This window comes from Poecilia reticulata, linkage group LG20, assembly GCF_000633615.1.
Source record: "Poecilia reticulata strain Guanapo linkage group LG20, Guppy_female_1.0+MT, whole genome shotgun sequence".
In the NCBI taxonomy this organism is placed as follows: Eukaryota; Metazoa; Chordata; class Actinopteri; order Cyprinodontiformes; family Poeciliidae; genus Poecilia; species Poecilia reticulata.
Genome location: NC_024350.1, coordinates 390818 through 404049, shown reverse-complemented (window position 1 = coordinate 404049; position 13232 = coordinate 390818). Strand labels below are relative to the sequence as shown.

The 13232-nt window shown below is 39.9% G+C and overlaps 1 protein-coding gene across 1 annotated transcript; it reads right to left on the bottom strand.

Moving 5' to 3' along the window:
- Positions 1 to 4833: 4833 nt before the first annotated feature.
- Positions 4834 to 13158, bottom strand: c1ql3a (complement component 1, q subcomponent-like 3a). The gene is made up of 2 exons (XM_008438252.2): positions 12292 to 13158; positions 4834 to 6070 (listed from the first exon to the last, which is right to left on the bottom strand). Exons 1-2 carry the CDS (start codon positions 12883 to 12885, stop codon positions 5891 to 5893), a joined length of 774 nt encoding a protein of 257 aa, XP_008436474.1. The 5' UTR covers positions 12886 to 13158; the 3' UTR covers positions 4834 to 5890.
- Between the last annotated feature and the right edge of the window lie 74 nt (positions 13159 to 13232).

Sequence of the window (13232 nt, the reverse complement as noted above, 5' to 3'; positions counted from 1 at the left end):
TGTTAACTAGCCTTAGCATGTAGCAACAGACTCTGCTGACAGGTAGGACCCGTCTCAAAGCAGAGAGCAGCGGGTTCACTTATGCATCGTACATAAGTGTACATGATTGACAGAGCAAAGACCCTTCTCCTGGCTCTGATTGGTTGTTTCTAGTTAGCACTGGGAGCACTGGCAGAAGGCAGAGCAGCTCATTTTGTTTCACAGATTATGTGTCTGATAACATGATCACACGACAAAGTGACAGTTTCAAAAAATGTGTAATTTTTTTTTTCTAAAAGTTACATATTGCAGTTTTAATGCTAATGATACCTGCTAGGGATTTAAGGAATTATTTTATTGATGCTGTTATTCCTCAAACAAGACTTTGAAATGTGTAATATAGCTTAATAATACAGCATACAAATGTATTTACTATGTTGCTCTAGAAGCTGTTATCCTCCTTTATCAAGATAAAAAATATATTCTATTAGGGTATGTCACTTTTTCATTCATCAATACTGATATATTGTCACATGCAATCTAAGATAATCTTTTAATTCCAAGTTGCATTTATCAAAACACATGCACATAATTTACTTCTTCTGCAAGTAGACCCAAATTTTGAAATACAGAAGTACTGGTATTACTCATTTTGATTTCTTAGTGTAACTAAAAAGCTTCAAACCCAAAATTGGGAATTGGTCACATGTTGTCTCATCTGATATATCAGTAGTTGGAAATATTAATCAGAAAAAATATATTTTACTGCATGACCTAGCTCAAGATTATTTTCTAAGTTTACCAGCAAAATTCCATGCAGTTGGCTGTCCACTAGACTGGTATTAAAGCACTATGAAACTTGGTAAGAGAGGCATATGTATCGACCAACATTTGTAGTTTTCGTGCATTTTTCTGTCTTCTCTTTCCAAGAAAAACAGAGTCACAGAAAGAGACTTGGGCAAGTGTCCTTGCCCAAGTCTCAGCCTGAATCTGATTGAGATGTTTTGACATGACCTTAAAGGCAGTAAATGCTCAAAAACCTCTGATGTCGCTGAATCACAACAACTATGTGATTCTGTGAATGCATGTAAGTTTGGATTCCTCCCCACTCTTGACAATAAACAATTTCACTTAAACACAGCATTTTGATTTACATATTATCTTTAAATGACATAAAAATTTAACTAATGCATTTATGTGTGATGAACATGCAAAAAAGGAAAGAAATCACAAAGGGGGCAAACACTTTTTCTCACCACTGTATCTTGCTGTTCAATATTCTGCTAATTCAGCTTGTGACAAGTGTCTTTCATACCAAATTTCCACTGAGCCTAATTTCCCAACCACTATTCATAAGCAAGACCATGTCTGCAGCAAGACATGGTCTTGCTAAATAAGCAAGACCATGTCTGCAGCAAGACATGGTCTTGCTTATCCAGAAAAATGTTTCCATGACTAGTTGGACTCTCACTGGGCAGGTGGGGTTAAACCAGAACAACTAATGTGGCGTCCTACTAATGTGACAACAAACGTGACACACTAGTGTACCTCGTACTTGACGCAAGCAGTAAAATTTTTCTGTTCCCCAATCAATGTAGTGTGTTGCGTGATGCCAGAAAGTCCACCCTAACCATGCCATTGTCATGAAGGAGGCCCGGGAATGGAGCAGCAGAGGTTGTTTTTTCAGCTGTGTTAACATTGCAAACTGACAAAATGGCTTACCAAACTGCACCAACCCATCCTATACTGCTTGCCCAGTGGAAATGAGGTATGTGTCAACTGCAGCAAGCTTGTAAGCAACGAAGTAAGCCTTGTGAAGGTTACCTCACAGATGACCTGCTGCACTCTTTCCTATCCAAGCATTATTTAAAATCATAGAAAATGCTCTGTGGTCATGTAATCTGACTACATACAAACATCACTGCCTGTGTTTTGGTTGTATCAACTGTAGGACAAACATCAGGAAGCAAAGAACTTGTAGGAAGAAGCATATAATGGAAAGTGACATTAATCTACCAAATGATAAGTGATTGATTATTACTGTGTACAACGTACTTGCAGTACTTCAGGCTCAAAAACTCTAAAATCTTATTTAAACATTTGGAGTAGCTAAATATTTTGCTACAGTATTTTTAAACTTCCAAATATTATAAAACTTAAAGTAATATGAATGAGGTCATTACAACTAGAAAGTACCAATCAATTATAATTCAGTATACTTTTATACTTTCTGTTCTCTTATAAAAAAGAGTCATCACTCATAACTAGTTTTTATCCAAACTGTAGTCAGGATTTCATCAGTAATGGTTCAACAGCAAGTTAACATGACCTGGATTTCAGCTGCCTGATTATTATCTTTTTAGCAGTCATTAACAAAAGTCATTAGACATTTATCATCAGGATTGTGTTTGCTAATAACTAACCAATGAACAAGAAAATGGCTTAACATTAACTTAGTATTAGCCTTAAAGTCAATATAATGTAAATAACATGATTACTCACATTTTTGCCTTCAATTGATGTTTATGGTTTCTAGTGCATTAATTGTTGTTTGGAATTAATTATTTCTTTATTTTTAGCACACACAGTGTATTATGTATTTTCAAGTCTTACATTTTTTTTTTGCATTAAATATATATTTGTCTGACGGTCAAAATCTACACAAGAATTCCTATTCAACTGAACCGTGGGTGAAAGTACACATGGCTAATAAAGTGCTGAATCTGAATTAATATCTTCAAGTGTATCAACAGATCTGCATCAGATGCCGTCTCCATTTAGGTGGTGGTGGAGTAATTCCAATTATATTAAACCTGTGTAATTCTGATACCTCTCTATTATTTATTACACTTCTGCTACTGAAAAAGTACATTTGGGTAGGAACAGTAAAATCTTGATCTGGCTGATAGGGCTGCATTGAACTGTGGACAAGTTAAAGCCCCATCTGAGTTCTCTTGACCATTCCTCAGCCAACAGAAATTCATCTGACAGTGATCTTCCTGTCTGCCATTTAGTTTTCTGCATTTTACTTTCACTTTATGTCTATCCTTGTCAGTCCTGTTCATATCCCGACATAAACCATGATTAAACAACCCAAATGAACACCAGACACACTGGAAAGTGTGTATCTGGGTTCATGGGTTCATGAAAAAGTCTGAAATTCTCAAATGTGAACAAAACAAATTTCAGATTTTTGCCTGTGTGAACATAGTCTATGAAAACAATTAAAAAACACTAAAGTAAAACCAATGCAAAAGGAGGGTTCAAACAGGAGCCAAGCTAAAGGCTATGATAGACCATCACTTCTGCTTCCTCAGCTTCATCTGCTGACAGGAAAATACAGACGGCTCTGAAAAGGCCTCTCTAAACAAGGCTACATGGCATAATCCTTAAAGGGGCAGTATTATATATTTTCAAGGCATACGGTGGCCTTTTATAGCACAATCAACTAATTATGTTAACTAAGTTGTTAAAAAAACTGTGATATCTATGAAATATGACAGACATTTGATTTTGTAATTAAAGCCTTGAAATTGGGCCTCTGTTACTTTAAAACCCCTGCTTTTTCTGAAACGTTGCCTTCAGAAAGTCATCTCTACATGGCTCCTCTATTAACCCTTTAACAATGTTTTCACCAGTGTTGCACTGAGAAGTAGTTCCTGCAATGAGATCAACAGATGTGCAGTTCCACCAGGTGTTGAGTGTAGGAGGCACAGATTCTGTGAGGTAGAAACTCGGAAGCTTGGAAACTCCTCAACACCGTGAAAAGAGGAGGAGCGGCGCCCCGGGGCACCAAGCGTTTTACAGAGCTGAATGGTTCAAGAATTTCTCAAACATGCATGGAAAAATCAAGGTAAAATTCCTGGTATGTTTTTGATGAAGGAATAACATTATAACATGATGCAAACATCAAAAAAGTCAATTTTACATAATACTGCCCCTTTAATGCAACTGTACAGTGGAAGAAAACAACATTGTTCCAGGTGAACAGAGTTGCAGATGTCTTTGCTGATGAAATGAAACACTGCTCTCCGGTGGTAAAATTTCTTATTATAAAAAGTTGGCCATTCTACCAACTAAAGGCAAAACGTATGTCTTTCTGCATTAATACATCTGTACCAACCAAACAACTCTAAGCAGGAAGCACCCAGCCTCCTAATACAAAGTACTAACTCGTTAGGAGAATAAAGGCAGCTACTACAGAATCTGGAATAGTCATTTCATCTCAGCATTTAATACATTACTCTGTGATTCTCCTACTCTTTCTGCCACATGCCTGTGGATTCTGAACTTTCTGAATGAGACTCCACAGATGCTACACATTAATTAGTGTCCGCAACTCCACCACACAGCATCAGATTGATTCAAGAGTGTGGACTCGATCCACTGCTGACCACACAGTCCTGTGCAATCACATATGGGAAAAGCCTGATAACTAAATTTGCTGATGATATTCCAGTCAGAGGAGTCATTTCAGACATGATGATGGACAAAAAGGAAGTCAATCACTGGACAGCATAGGAGATGACCATGAACTTCTGGAGGTTTATGGTCCAGAAGTTGAGGTATCAGGAGCACACGACCCTCAGTATAGAGTTGTTAATTCATTTCATTCCAATTTAGTTAATTTATGTAGTGACAATTGTCTCAAGACATTTTACAAAAAAGGTTAAGTTAATCCAATTATTGATAGATTCTAAGTCAAGTACATCCTCTCCCAGCTGTCAGTGCAGGCAAGGTCTGTCTGTCTGTCTGTCTGTCTGTCTGTCTGTCTGTCTGTCTGTCTGTCTGTCTGTCTGTCTGTCTGTCTGTCTGTCTGTCTGTCTGTCTGTCTGTCTGTCTGTCTGTCTGTCTGTCTGTCTGTCTGTCTGTCTGTCTGTCTGTCTGTCTGTCTGTCTGTCTGTCTGTCTGTCTGAGGAAACCCAGTAAGCTGCATCAAGTCATTGAGTGTTAGCAGAAAGTTCAGCAGAGTGAAGACCTTTGATTACCTGTTCTGATTTATTTTTTAAACAATGCTGGGATTAAATGCAGCCAGCAGAGCCTGACAGAAACTGCACATCAATGTCATACAGCAGCTGCAGCACCACAGACATTAGTCCTGCAGAGGACAGTGAGGGGAGCTAAGGCGTGTCCCTCCTCTCTGTTTGAGAATGGCTGCAGGAACAACGTTGTGAGTTTCATCAGATTCCTTAAAGCCCTCATCAGACCGCCAGACATCTTTCTAAATAGCTTAACTTAATACTAAGATTATCTATCTCACTTGTTGCACTTAAACATCTTAACTGTTTTAATTGTTATTTGTATGTTTTCCCCATACTTATATGTTTATACTTAGAGATCACAGAGACATTTCTTTTAGTTTGCATAAAGAAAAAGACAACAAAATAGATTTGATTTGAGAAACACCAGACAGTTGATGATTAGTTCCTCATTAATTGATATGTCATGTCAAATTAATGTGAAGTGCTACCAGCATTTCTTTCAACTTGTACTTTGTACAAACATTCTAGCAGATGAAACAATATGTACATTGTTCATTTTTGGTAACACACCTTGTTTAGACGACAGTGATATATTTCACTTTGTATCTTAATAATTGATTTAAATTTGAATTACTGTTTACAACTGATTTCTTTTACATATTTGCTAAAAAGCATGTCAAATCATATGACTGACAGTAATGTTATCTCAGTGTTTTCCAGTACTGGACTTCAGTGTCCTCTGCCCTGCATGTTTCAGATTTTTTCTACATCAACACAACTATCTTTTAAAACACAAAAGCAACTAAAATGAAGAGTTTTAACAATTTATCTTCACAAATTCAGAAGATTTAGTTTACAGAGAGATAATTATATTTTCTGTTTCACCAGCAAAGTAACGTTATGACAACTGTTGTGTGTAAAGCCAGCATCTAATCAACATAAATGATAAATCCAGAGAAGGTGCTGTACTTGTTGTTGTTGCCTCCATGAGCTTTGCCTCCATCTAGTTTGATGTAGATCTCGTCTCCTGGCTCCAGATGCAACACGGCGCTATTACTGGCATAGTCATAATTTTGGTCAGCATCCTGGGCTATGGCACTGGCACGTACCTGCAGGAATATGAAAATAGGTCAGAATCACTGTTAGAAATTAATAGCTTCTCATTTTGAACTACTTGTTTTTTGTTTTTTTTTATTCGTGTACCATGCACCATGACTACGCTGAAGGAGTTGCAAGTGTCAGCAGCTGAGATGAAAGAGACTCTGCAAACAACTGTTGCCTGGGTTCTTCACCAGTCAGTTTTGTGTGAGAGTAGTGATGACAAAGCTACTATTTGAAATAGCTCATATCAAGGCTTGACTAGAGTTTGCCAAAAGGCCAGTTTGAGACTGTGTGGTTAAGAGGAAGAATGGTTTTTGGTCAGATGAGGCCAAAATGGAGCTTCTCTGTCATCAGACAAGATGATCTGTTAGACGCCACGAACACATCATCCCTACTATGAAGCCTGGTGGTGGTGGGCAGCAGGCCCTGGATGGCTTGTGAAGGTAGAAGATAAAATGAATGCAGCAGAACATTGGGAAATCCTAAAGGACAGCTTGGATAAATCTGCAAAAGAACTACGCCTTCAGAGAACAATCAAGAGGACAACCTGAAGAGTCCAGTTAAAACTTCACAGAGAACATTTGAATACAGCAAGGTGGAGGATGCTCTGGAGTGGAGCACTCAAAGCCCGGACTTCAGTCCCGCAAGGAATTTGAAATGGGCTGTTCACAGTCAATCCTCATGCAACCAGACAGAGGTCGATTAGTTTAGCAGGAAGAATGTGTCCAGATGTGCAGCACAACTGACATGTATTGACCCAGACCCCAAACTACGACTGCAACCAAAGGTGCAATTGACTCTAAAGGAGTTAATTCAGTCACTTATTTTGTCAAACATTTTTTAATTGTCATTATTTTGTAGAAACTAGTTTACCCTAACCCTTTGTGTAATTTCTCGTCACCAAACCACAGCTGAACCCCCCCCCAAAAAAAAATTGAAAAAAGTTTATCCAACTTAAGTTATTGAGTTTAACCAATTCAATACATTATAATCATCCAACTCAATTTGTCCTTCGCAGGAAGGAGCTGGAATCGAACCGTCAACCTCCTGATCACAAGACAACTGCTCTACCCACAGAGCCACGGTGGCTAACCTGGGAATCTGTCCCTGGTTAGCTTGAGTCATTGTGTCAGACGAGGGATACAAATGTATCGAACTTAATTATTTCAAGTAAAGTCAAAGTGAATCCAGTGTGTTTCAGCACTGGTCCTCCAAGCCCTGCAAGTTTTAGGCATTTTCCTAATTCGGCACACATGATTTTCCATCAAATAGCTGGTTTAATCTTCCATCAACTATTATTATATTGAAAAACTTACCATAAAACTGCTCAGAGGAGAATTCAATTCAGAGGCCAGTTGCATACAAGCCAGCAGCAAAATGGCTGTTTGGTTGGGACAAACCACTAGTGTAAAAAGGGGGAGTCGGACTGTACAACTCCTAGTAGAGACTTGTAGATGTTTTTGTGTCCAACGCATTATGTACAGTCAGTAATAATATTTACAGACAAGTAAGAAAATGTACATAAAGGAATCACAACATGTAGTGTGTAATTTGAAACATGATTAACCCCCACTTAGTAATAAAATGTTCTGACCCAGAGTTCAAGGATGGGGGAGGAAAGAAGGGATGAGAGGGGGTAAAGAGGGGAAGGCTGGGAGGAGCAGGTGGGTGTGGGGAGTTTTGGGAGGGAGTAGGGGGAGATGAGAAGGTGATGAGGGGTGCAACAAACTGCACAGATTGCACACATGGGGGCCTTAGAGGTGGGCTAATCCTGCTCCTTGAGGGCCGGTGTCCTGCAACTCTTAGATGTCTCCCTGGTAGGGGTTTAACGACTACATATTTTTTAAGGTCGGCTACATCATGATAATAGTCGAGTCATGTCGACTAGTCGCGATGACGTCATAGTGACGTAAACTCAAAAACCCTTCACAACTACTTGGAGGCTTTATCAGTTATTTTCACTGCAAATATTGACACCCCCTCCCCTTCTCTCGCTTTTACTAAGTTTGTTATGGAGAATTAAAAGAGCAATAAACAGATCATTCTTCGTGAGCAGCGGAGAAAAGTTTGTTGCTCAAAGTGGGTCTGAATTTTTTATTTTTTTTTCTAAAACACCGGCTGATGCTGATGATCTCTAGATAGTTACTCGTATATTAGTCCAATTATCACACTGACCACAATGGTGCTTTTGGAACATCACAAACCAAACGTATTATGAACGGATTCCGTTTGGTTACAGTTGAATTCAGCGAAGCCTCCTGCTGCTCCTCCGCCCGATGGGCAGCAGGAAGCTCTGCTGACTCAGCAGCGTCTCTCTGAACCGACATGCAAACGGCGGCCGAGATCGCCTCCATCAGCCCCTCAGGGTGAAGCTTGAACTTAGTTTCCAGATGTAGTCAAACCATATTTTTATAAGAGCGTAAAGCTGCCAGGTTAAAAACTTCAATATGCAGGATGATGCTGATCAGTTGGGGGATAAAAAAGCCTGATATCATGACGCGTTGTCGCGCATTACTCCGGTAGTCTTTTTTTTTTTTAAGGATTTTTTCGTTACTAGTTTATTTGACAGCAATCTGACTGTAAGGGGGCAGAGAGAGCGGAGAGAGACATGGGCTCAGCGAATGGAGAACAGGAGTCGGGCTCCTGACTACCGCGGGCTAAAGTCTCTATATGCGGGGCGCCGTGCTAACCATCGCGCCGCGCAACACCCCTATTGCGGTAGCCTATGCTGTAATTTACAGTTTGTCTTTGTTAAATTATTTACATTTTTATACAATTTGAGTTTTCCGAACTCACCTAGTCCACCTTCTTCCATTTCCTTGGAAAAATCTGTTTTGTCATCTGATTGCGACTAGTCGACTGGCCCAGAAAAAAGTCATTGCAGGGAAAAGAATCGACTAGTCGACTAATCGGTGCAACCCCTACTCTCTGGTAGAACACACTTGGATCCAATAGCTGAATCACCTCCTCTGTTCAGGCAGGTTCTCCAGAGTCCTGCTAACGACCTTATTATTTGACTCAGGTGTGTTGAAGTAGAGACACATCTAAAAGTTGCAGGAGACCGGCCCTCCAGGCCTGGAGTTGCCCACCCCTGCCCCAGTCCCTGACGCAGCTGTCGCAGGCTCAATTCCTGGCCTTGGCAACCTTCGCTGCATGTCTTCCCCCTTTCTTGTCAAATAACTATCAAATAAAGGCCACTAGAGCCAAAAAAATCTTTAACAAAATAAAATATGAAAATTTAAAACCCTCACCTAAAATTAAAATTGTTTCACCCGGAGCCCAAGGAGGAGGGGAGGAGATTGAGGGGTAGATGGACCCAGGAGAGGGGTGGTGGTGGGGGGAAAGGGGTGTGTAGAGGGGTGTGAAAAACAGCTTACATTGATTGAACATTTAGATCACGAGTTCTTCCCCAAACCTTGTCCTCAAGGCAAACTGACCTGCGTGTTTTCATTTCAGCAAAACCCTGTTAATCAAACATCAATCAAAATCAAATGTGCTGAATTAGGGAAATGCCTAAAACTTGCAGGGCTTGGAGGACCAGTGCTGAAACACACTGGATTCACTCTGACTTTAGTTGAAATAATTAAATTCAATACATTTGTATCCCTCGTCTGACACAATGACTCAAGCTAACCGGGGACAGATTCCCTGGTAAGCCACCGTGGCTCTGTGGGTAGAGCAGTTGTCTTGTGATTGGAAGGTGGACGGTTCAATTCCTGCACCCCCCTGCCACATGTCAATGTGACCCCTGGGCACTTAACCCCAACTGATCTGTGCATTAAATAATTGTGTGAATGTGACTCTAGTGTAAAGTGCTTTCAGTGGTCAAATTACTGGAAAAGTGCTATGTAAGTTTATTTACCATTTTTTAAGTAAACTAAATGATTTGAGTAAGACTGACTTAAATCTGTTATCTTAAGCATACTTAATAAATTGGTTAAAAATAAATAAACAAATTGAGTTGGATGATTATAATATATTGAATTGGTTAAACTTAATAAATTAAGTTGGATAAATTTAATAAATTCAGTTCGATAAACTTAATTGAATTTCTTGTTACCTACAGAAGCAATTCAATTAAGTTGGTTCAACTATTTTCTTTTTTAGAGTGTTTTATAGTTGACCCACCGTCAGTTGTTGACCTCAACCATACATGCAACCTTCGTAATAATAATTCAACATTGAATTAACATCTTTTGCCAACAAGCCAACAGCRAAGYRGCTGTGTGKTTGGGCCATCCCACTCATGTAAATGGTGGGGGTGKACCGCTYCACTYCTTGTAGTAAGTTGTAGATGTTTTTGTGTCAATATATCCCACGCAAACAGTCAGTGAGAATTGTTATGAACAAGCAAGAAAATGTACAGAAATGAATCATTACCCACTATCCTTTATAGTGGTTAATTTAAAACATGATAACCCCCACAGTAATAAAATGCTCTGACCCAGAGGTCGGATGAGGGGGAGAGGAGGGAAAGGGATGCGGCAAAACAGCTGACATTGATGAGATGTTGATCAGACAAATGCATTTCAGTCATTAGATTTCAACGACAAAACAACATTGATTCAATGACACAGTTTCAACGTTAGTTACTTGGCTAGAGGTGGATGATTGTTTTATAGTTTATCCACCGTCATTTGTCGACTTCAACCAAAAATCAACAATTCAAACTATTTTTCAACGTTGATTTAACATTGTGTGCTATCTGGGGCGTTCATGAAGTCAGTTTTCAGTATATTTAGGCAATTTGTAGTTTGTTATTGTCCACAAAAAAGCTTATTTTCAAAGCAGACATGTTTGTATCTATGTAAACTTTTACGCCACGTTCATTTTAATACATGCTGTCTTGAGCATAAAATATGACAGCACACATTTTGAGTGCATATTCATGCATTATTCATGCCCTAACCCTAAGAACTAAGCAGATACATAGAACAAATTAATATGTGGACGTGGTACATATGGTACATAAAATGAACAATCCAAAGTCGGCACACAGTTTCAGTTATTACAGCTGGAAACCGGAGATCAGGCCCTAAACGAACCTTCAGCGACACATGAAGAAAATCCTCCAGTTGGCCTTTTATCATTTGAAGACCAATTTGAGAATTAAAGGACTAATGTTCCAAGAAGATGGTTCCATGTAGTTGATTTGAATACTCAATGTATTTCCACATTTTCCCCTTAAAAAATAAGACGGCTGCAGCTGATCCTGCTGCACTTGTGTTACCTGCTTGCCTGGGATACATTTTTCAGGAACTGTCCTGAGATGAACCATTCATATCAGTCAACAATACTGAGAGGCAGTGCAAAGAATTAAATATTGTTTAAACTTAATTTTTGCATGTGACTATACTTTAAAGATATTAAGTGGTCAACATTACCAACACTCTCAGCCCTTGTTATTTGATGTGCCATCCCACACTCCTGCTTTACTGCCCAACATTAATGTCAGGGAGTCTGCCCTCATTAAACAACATTCATAAGTAAAGTCAGGAAAAAGGCAACGCCTTGCAAAAACAAATTGACCACATTTTATTGCACAGCATCGCTAATGTAAACTGTGATGCATGAAGTTTACTGTGTCTCTTGGCTAAAAACTTACCAAAGCTGTCATCAAAGATACTGACCAGCTCAGTTTACTTGCACTTGTCCATATAGACTCTTACTACTTAGAGCTGCTGACCCTGAGTGCTGACTCTTATGGCTTGAGTTTGTAATTATATGTTTCAATTTAATACAAGAATTTGTACATTTTTGAATTGACTTGTTTTAATCTATCCTCCATATTCTGTTATTGTTTGGATTTGGTTTCATGATTAGTTATCACTATAATTATTTATTAGTCATTTTTAGAGGATCAGCACCAGTTTACATGCAACTGAAATATATCTTACAATACAATGAGAAAATGCAATCTTGGGCGTTTTTTATTAGTGGTATTTAAATATTAAGACAGATGTAATCATTTTGGCAGCGTGGGTGTTGGTCAATTATCTCAGAATGTTCTGGACAGGTGGGCTATTGATGCCAATACCGTATGTATTATGTAAATGTTGCTTACTGTATTATGTGAACTGAAAACGTTATGACCTGTGACTATGACTATGACCAACAATTGCTTGTAGGCATGTATTGCAGAAAAGAAAAGAACGGAAAAGGGAAAAAAAGAAAAGAAAAGAAAATATACTTTCAATGTCCTTTTTTCCCCCCAAGTTCAAAGTTTTACCTGATTGTTTTTGCAAAGATCCGCCCACATGCTGGTTCCATCTCCTCCACGCATCAGAACGTGATAAGTGAAGAAATAAATCCCAGGGATGGAACACGTGAACTTTCCAGAAGTTGGGTCGTAGTGATTTCCCAAATTGGTCACTACGTCGTCAAATTTGAGCACTTCGTATCCTTCGTGCTGCTTTTTCAGTCCTGCGTAAAAGGCGATCTTTGGCACAGTGCTGTAGGTGGCGGCGCTGATTGCGCCAGCAACTGCGCTGGGTCCCGGGGGTCCTGGTAAACCAGGTTTTCCCGGTTCACCTCTATTTCCTGGTGGCCCAGCTGGACCGGGGTGTCCCGGTTCACCTGCAGCTCCCCTTGGTCCCACCTTACCCGGACGGCCCGGTTCTCCTCTGGGTCCCTGGATAAAAGTGGGCAATGACTGCAGGAGGCTGTTGTCCCGGACCGCGTCTGGAGCGCCGGTGCTGCTTGGAGTAGTTGTGCTGTATGGGTCACACACCATCCTACAAGCGCCGAGCATCTCGTAGTGCGTTAATGTTCCAGCTGAGCTCACCAGAACTGGAATAAGGACAACCAAAACCAGAACCATCATGATGCCCAGGACCCCCGCTGCCACCAGTCCCTTCCTGCCAGAGAGCCGCGAAAGCGCAGGACGGTCCTGCTGTCTGCGTTTGGGGGGAATTTTGGCTGAGAGAGGTAAACCTCAAAAGACAAAATATGCTGCTTTTATGATGAGGGACTCTTTCAAAGAAACCCTTCAGTCTGTTTTCTCCAGCTATGCTGGAAAATCCCCGAAACGAGTTTATAATCTTAATTCCAGCAGTGGATCTGAAGATAGATCTAAAAGTAGATCAGAGGAAAACAAAGAAACAAAACAAACGGAGGCAGCAAGGTGTAAGAATGAGAGAGCGAGAGAGAGAGGGGGGGAGGGAGAGAGAG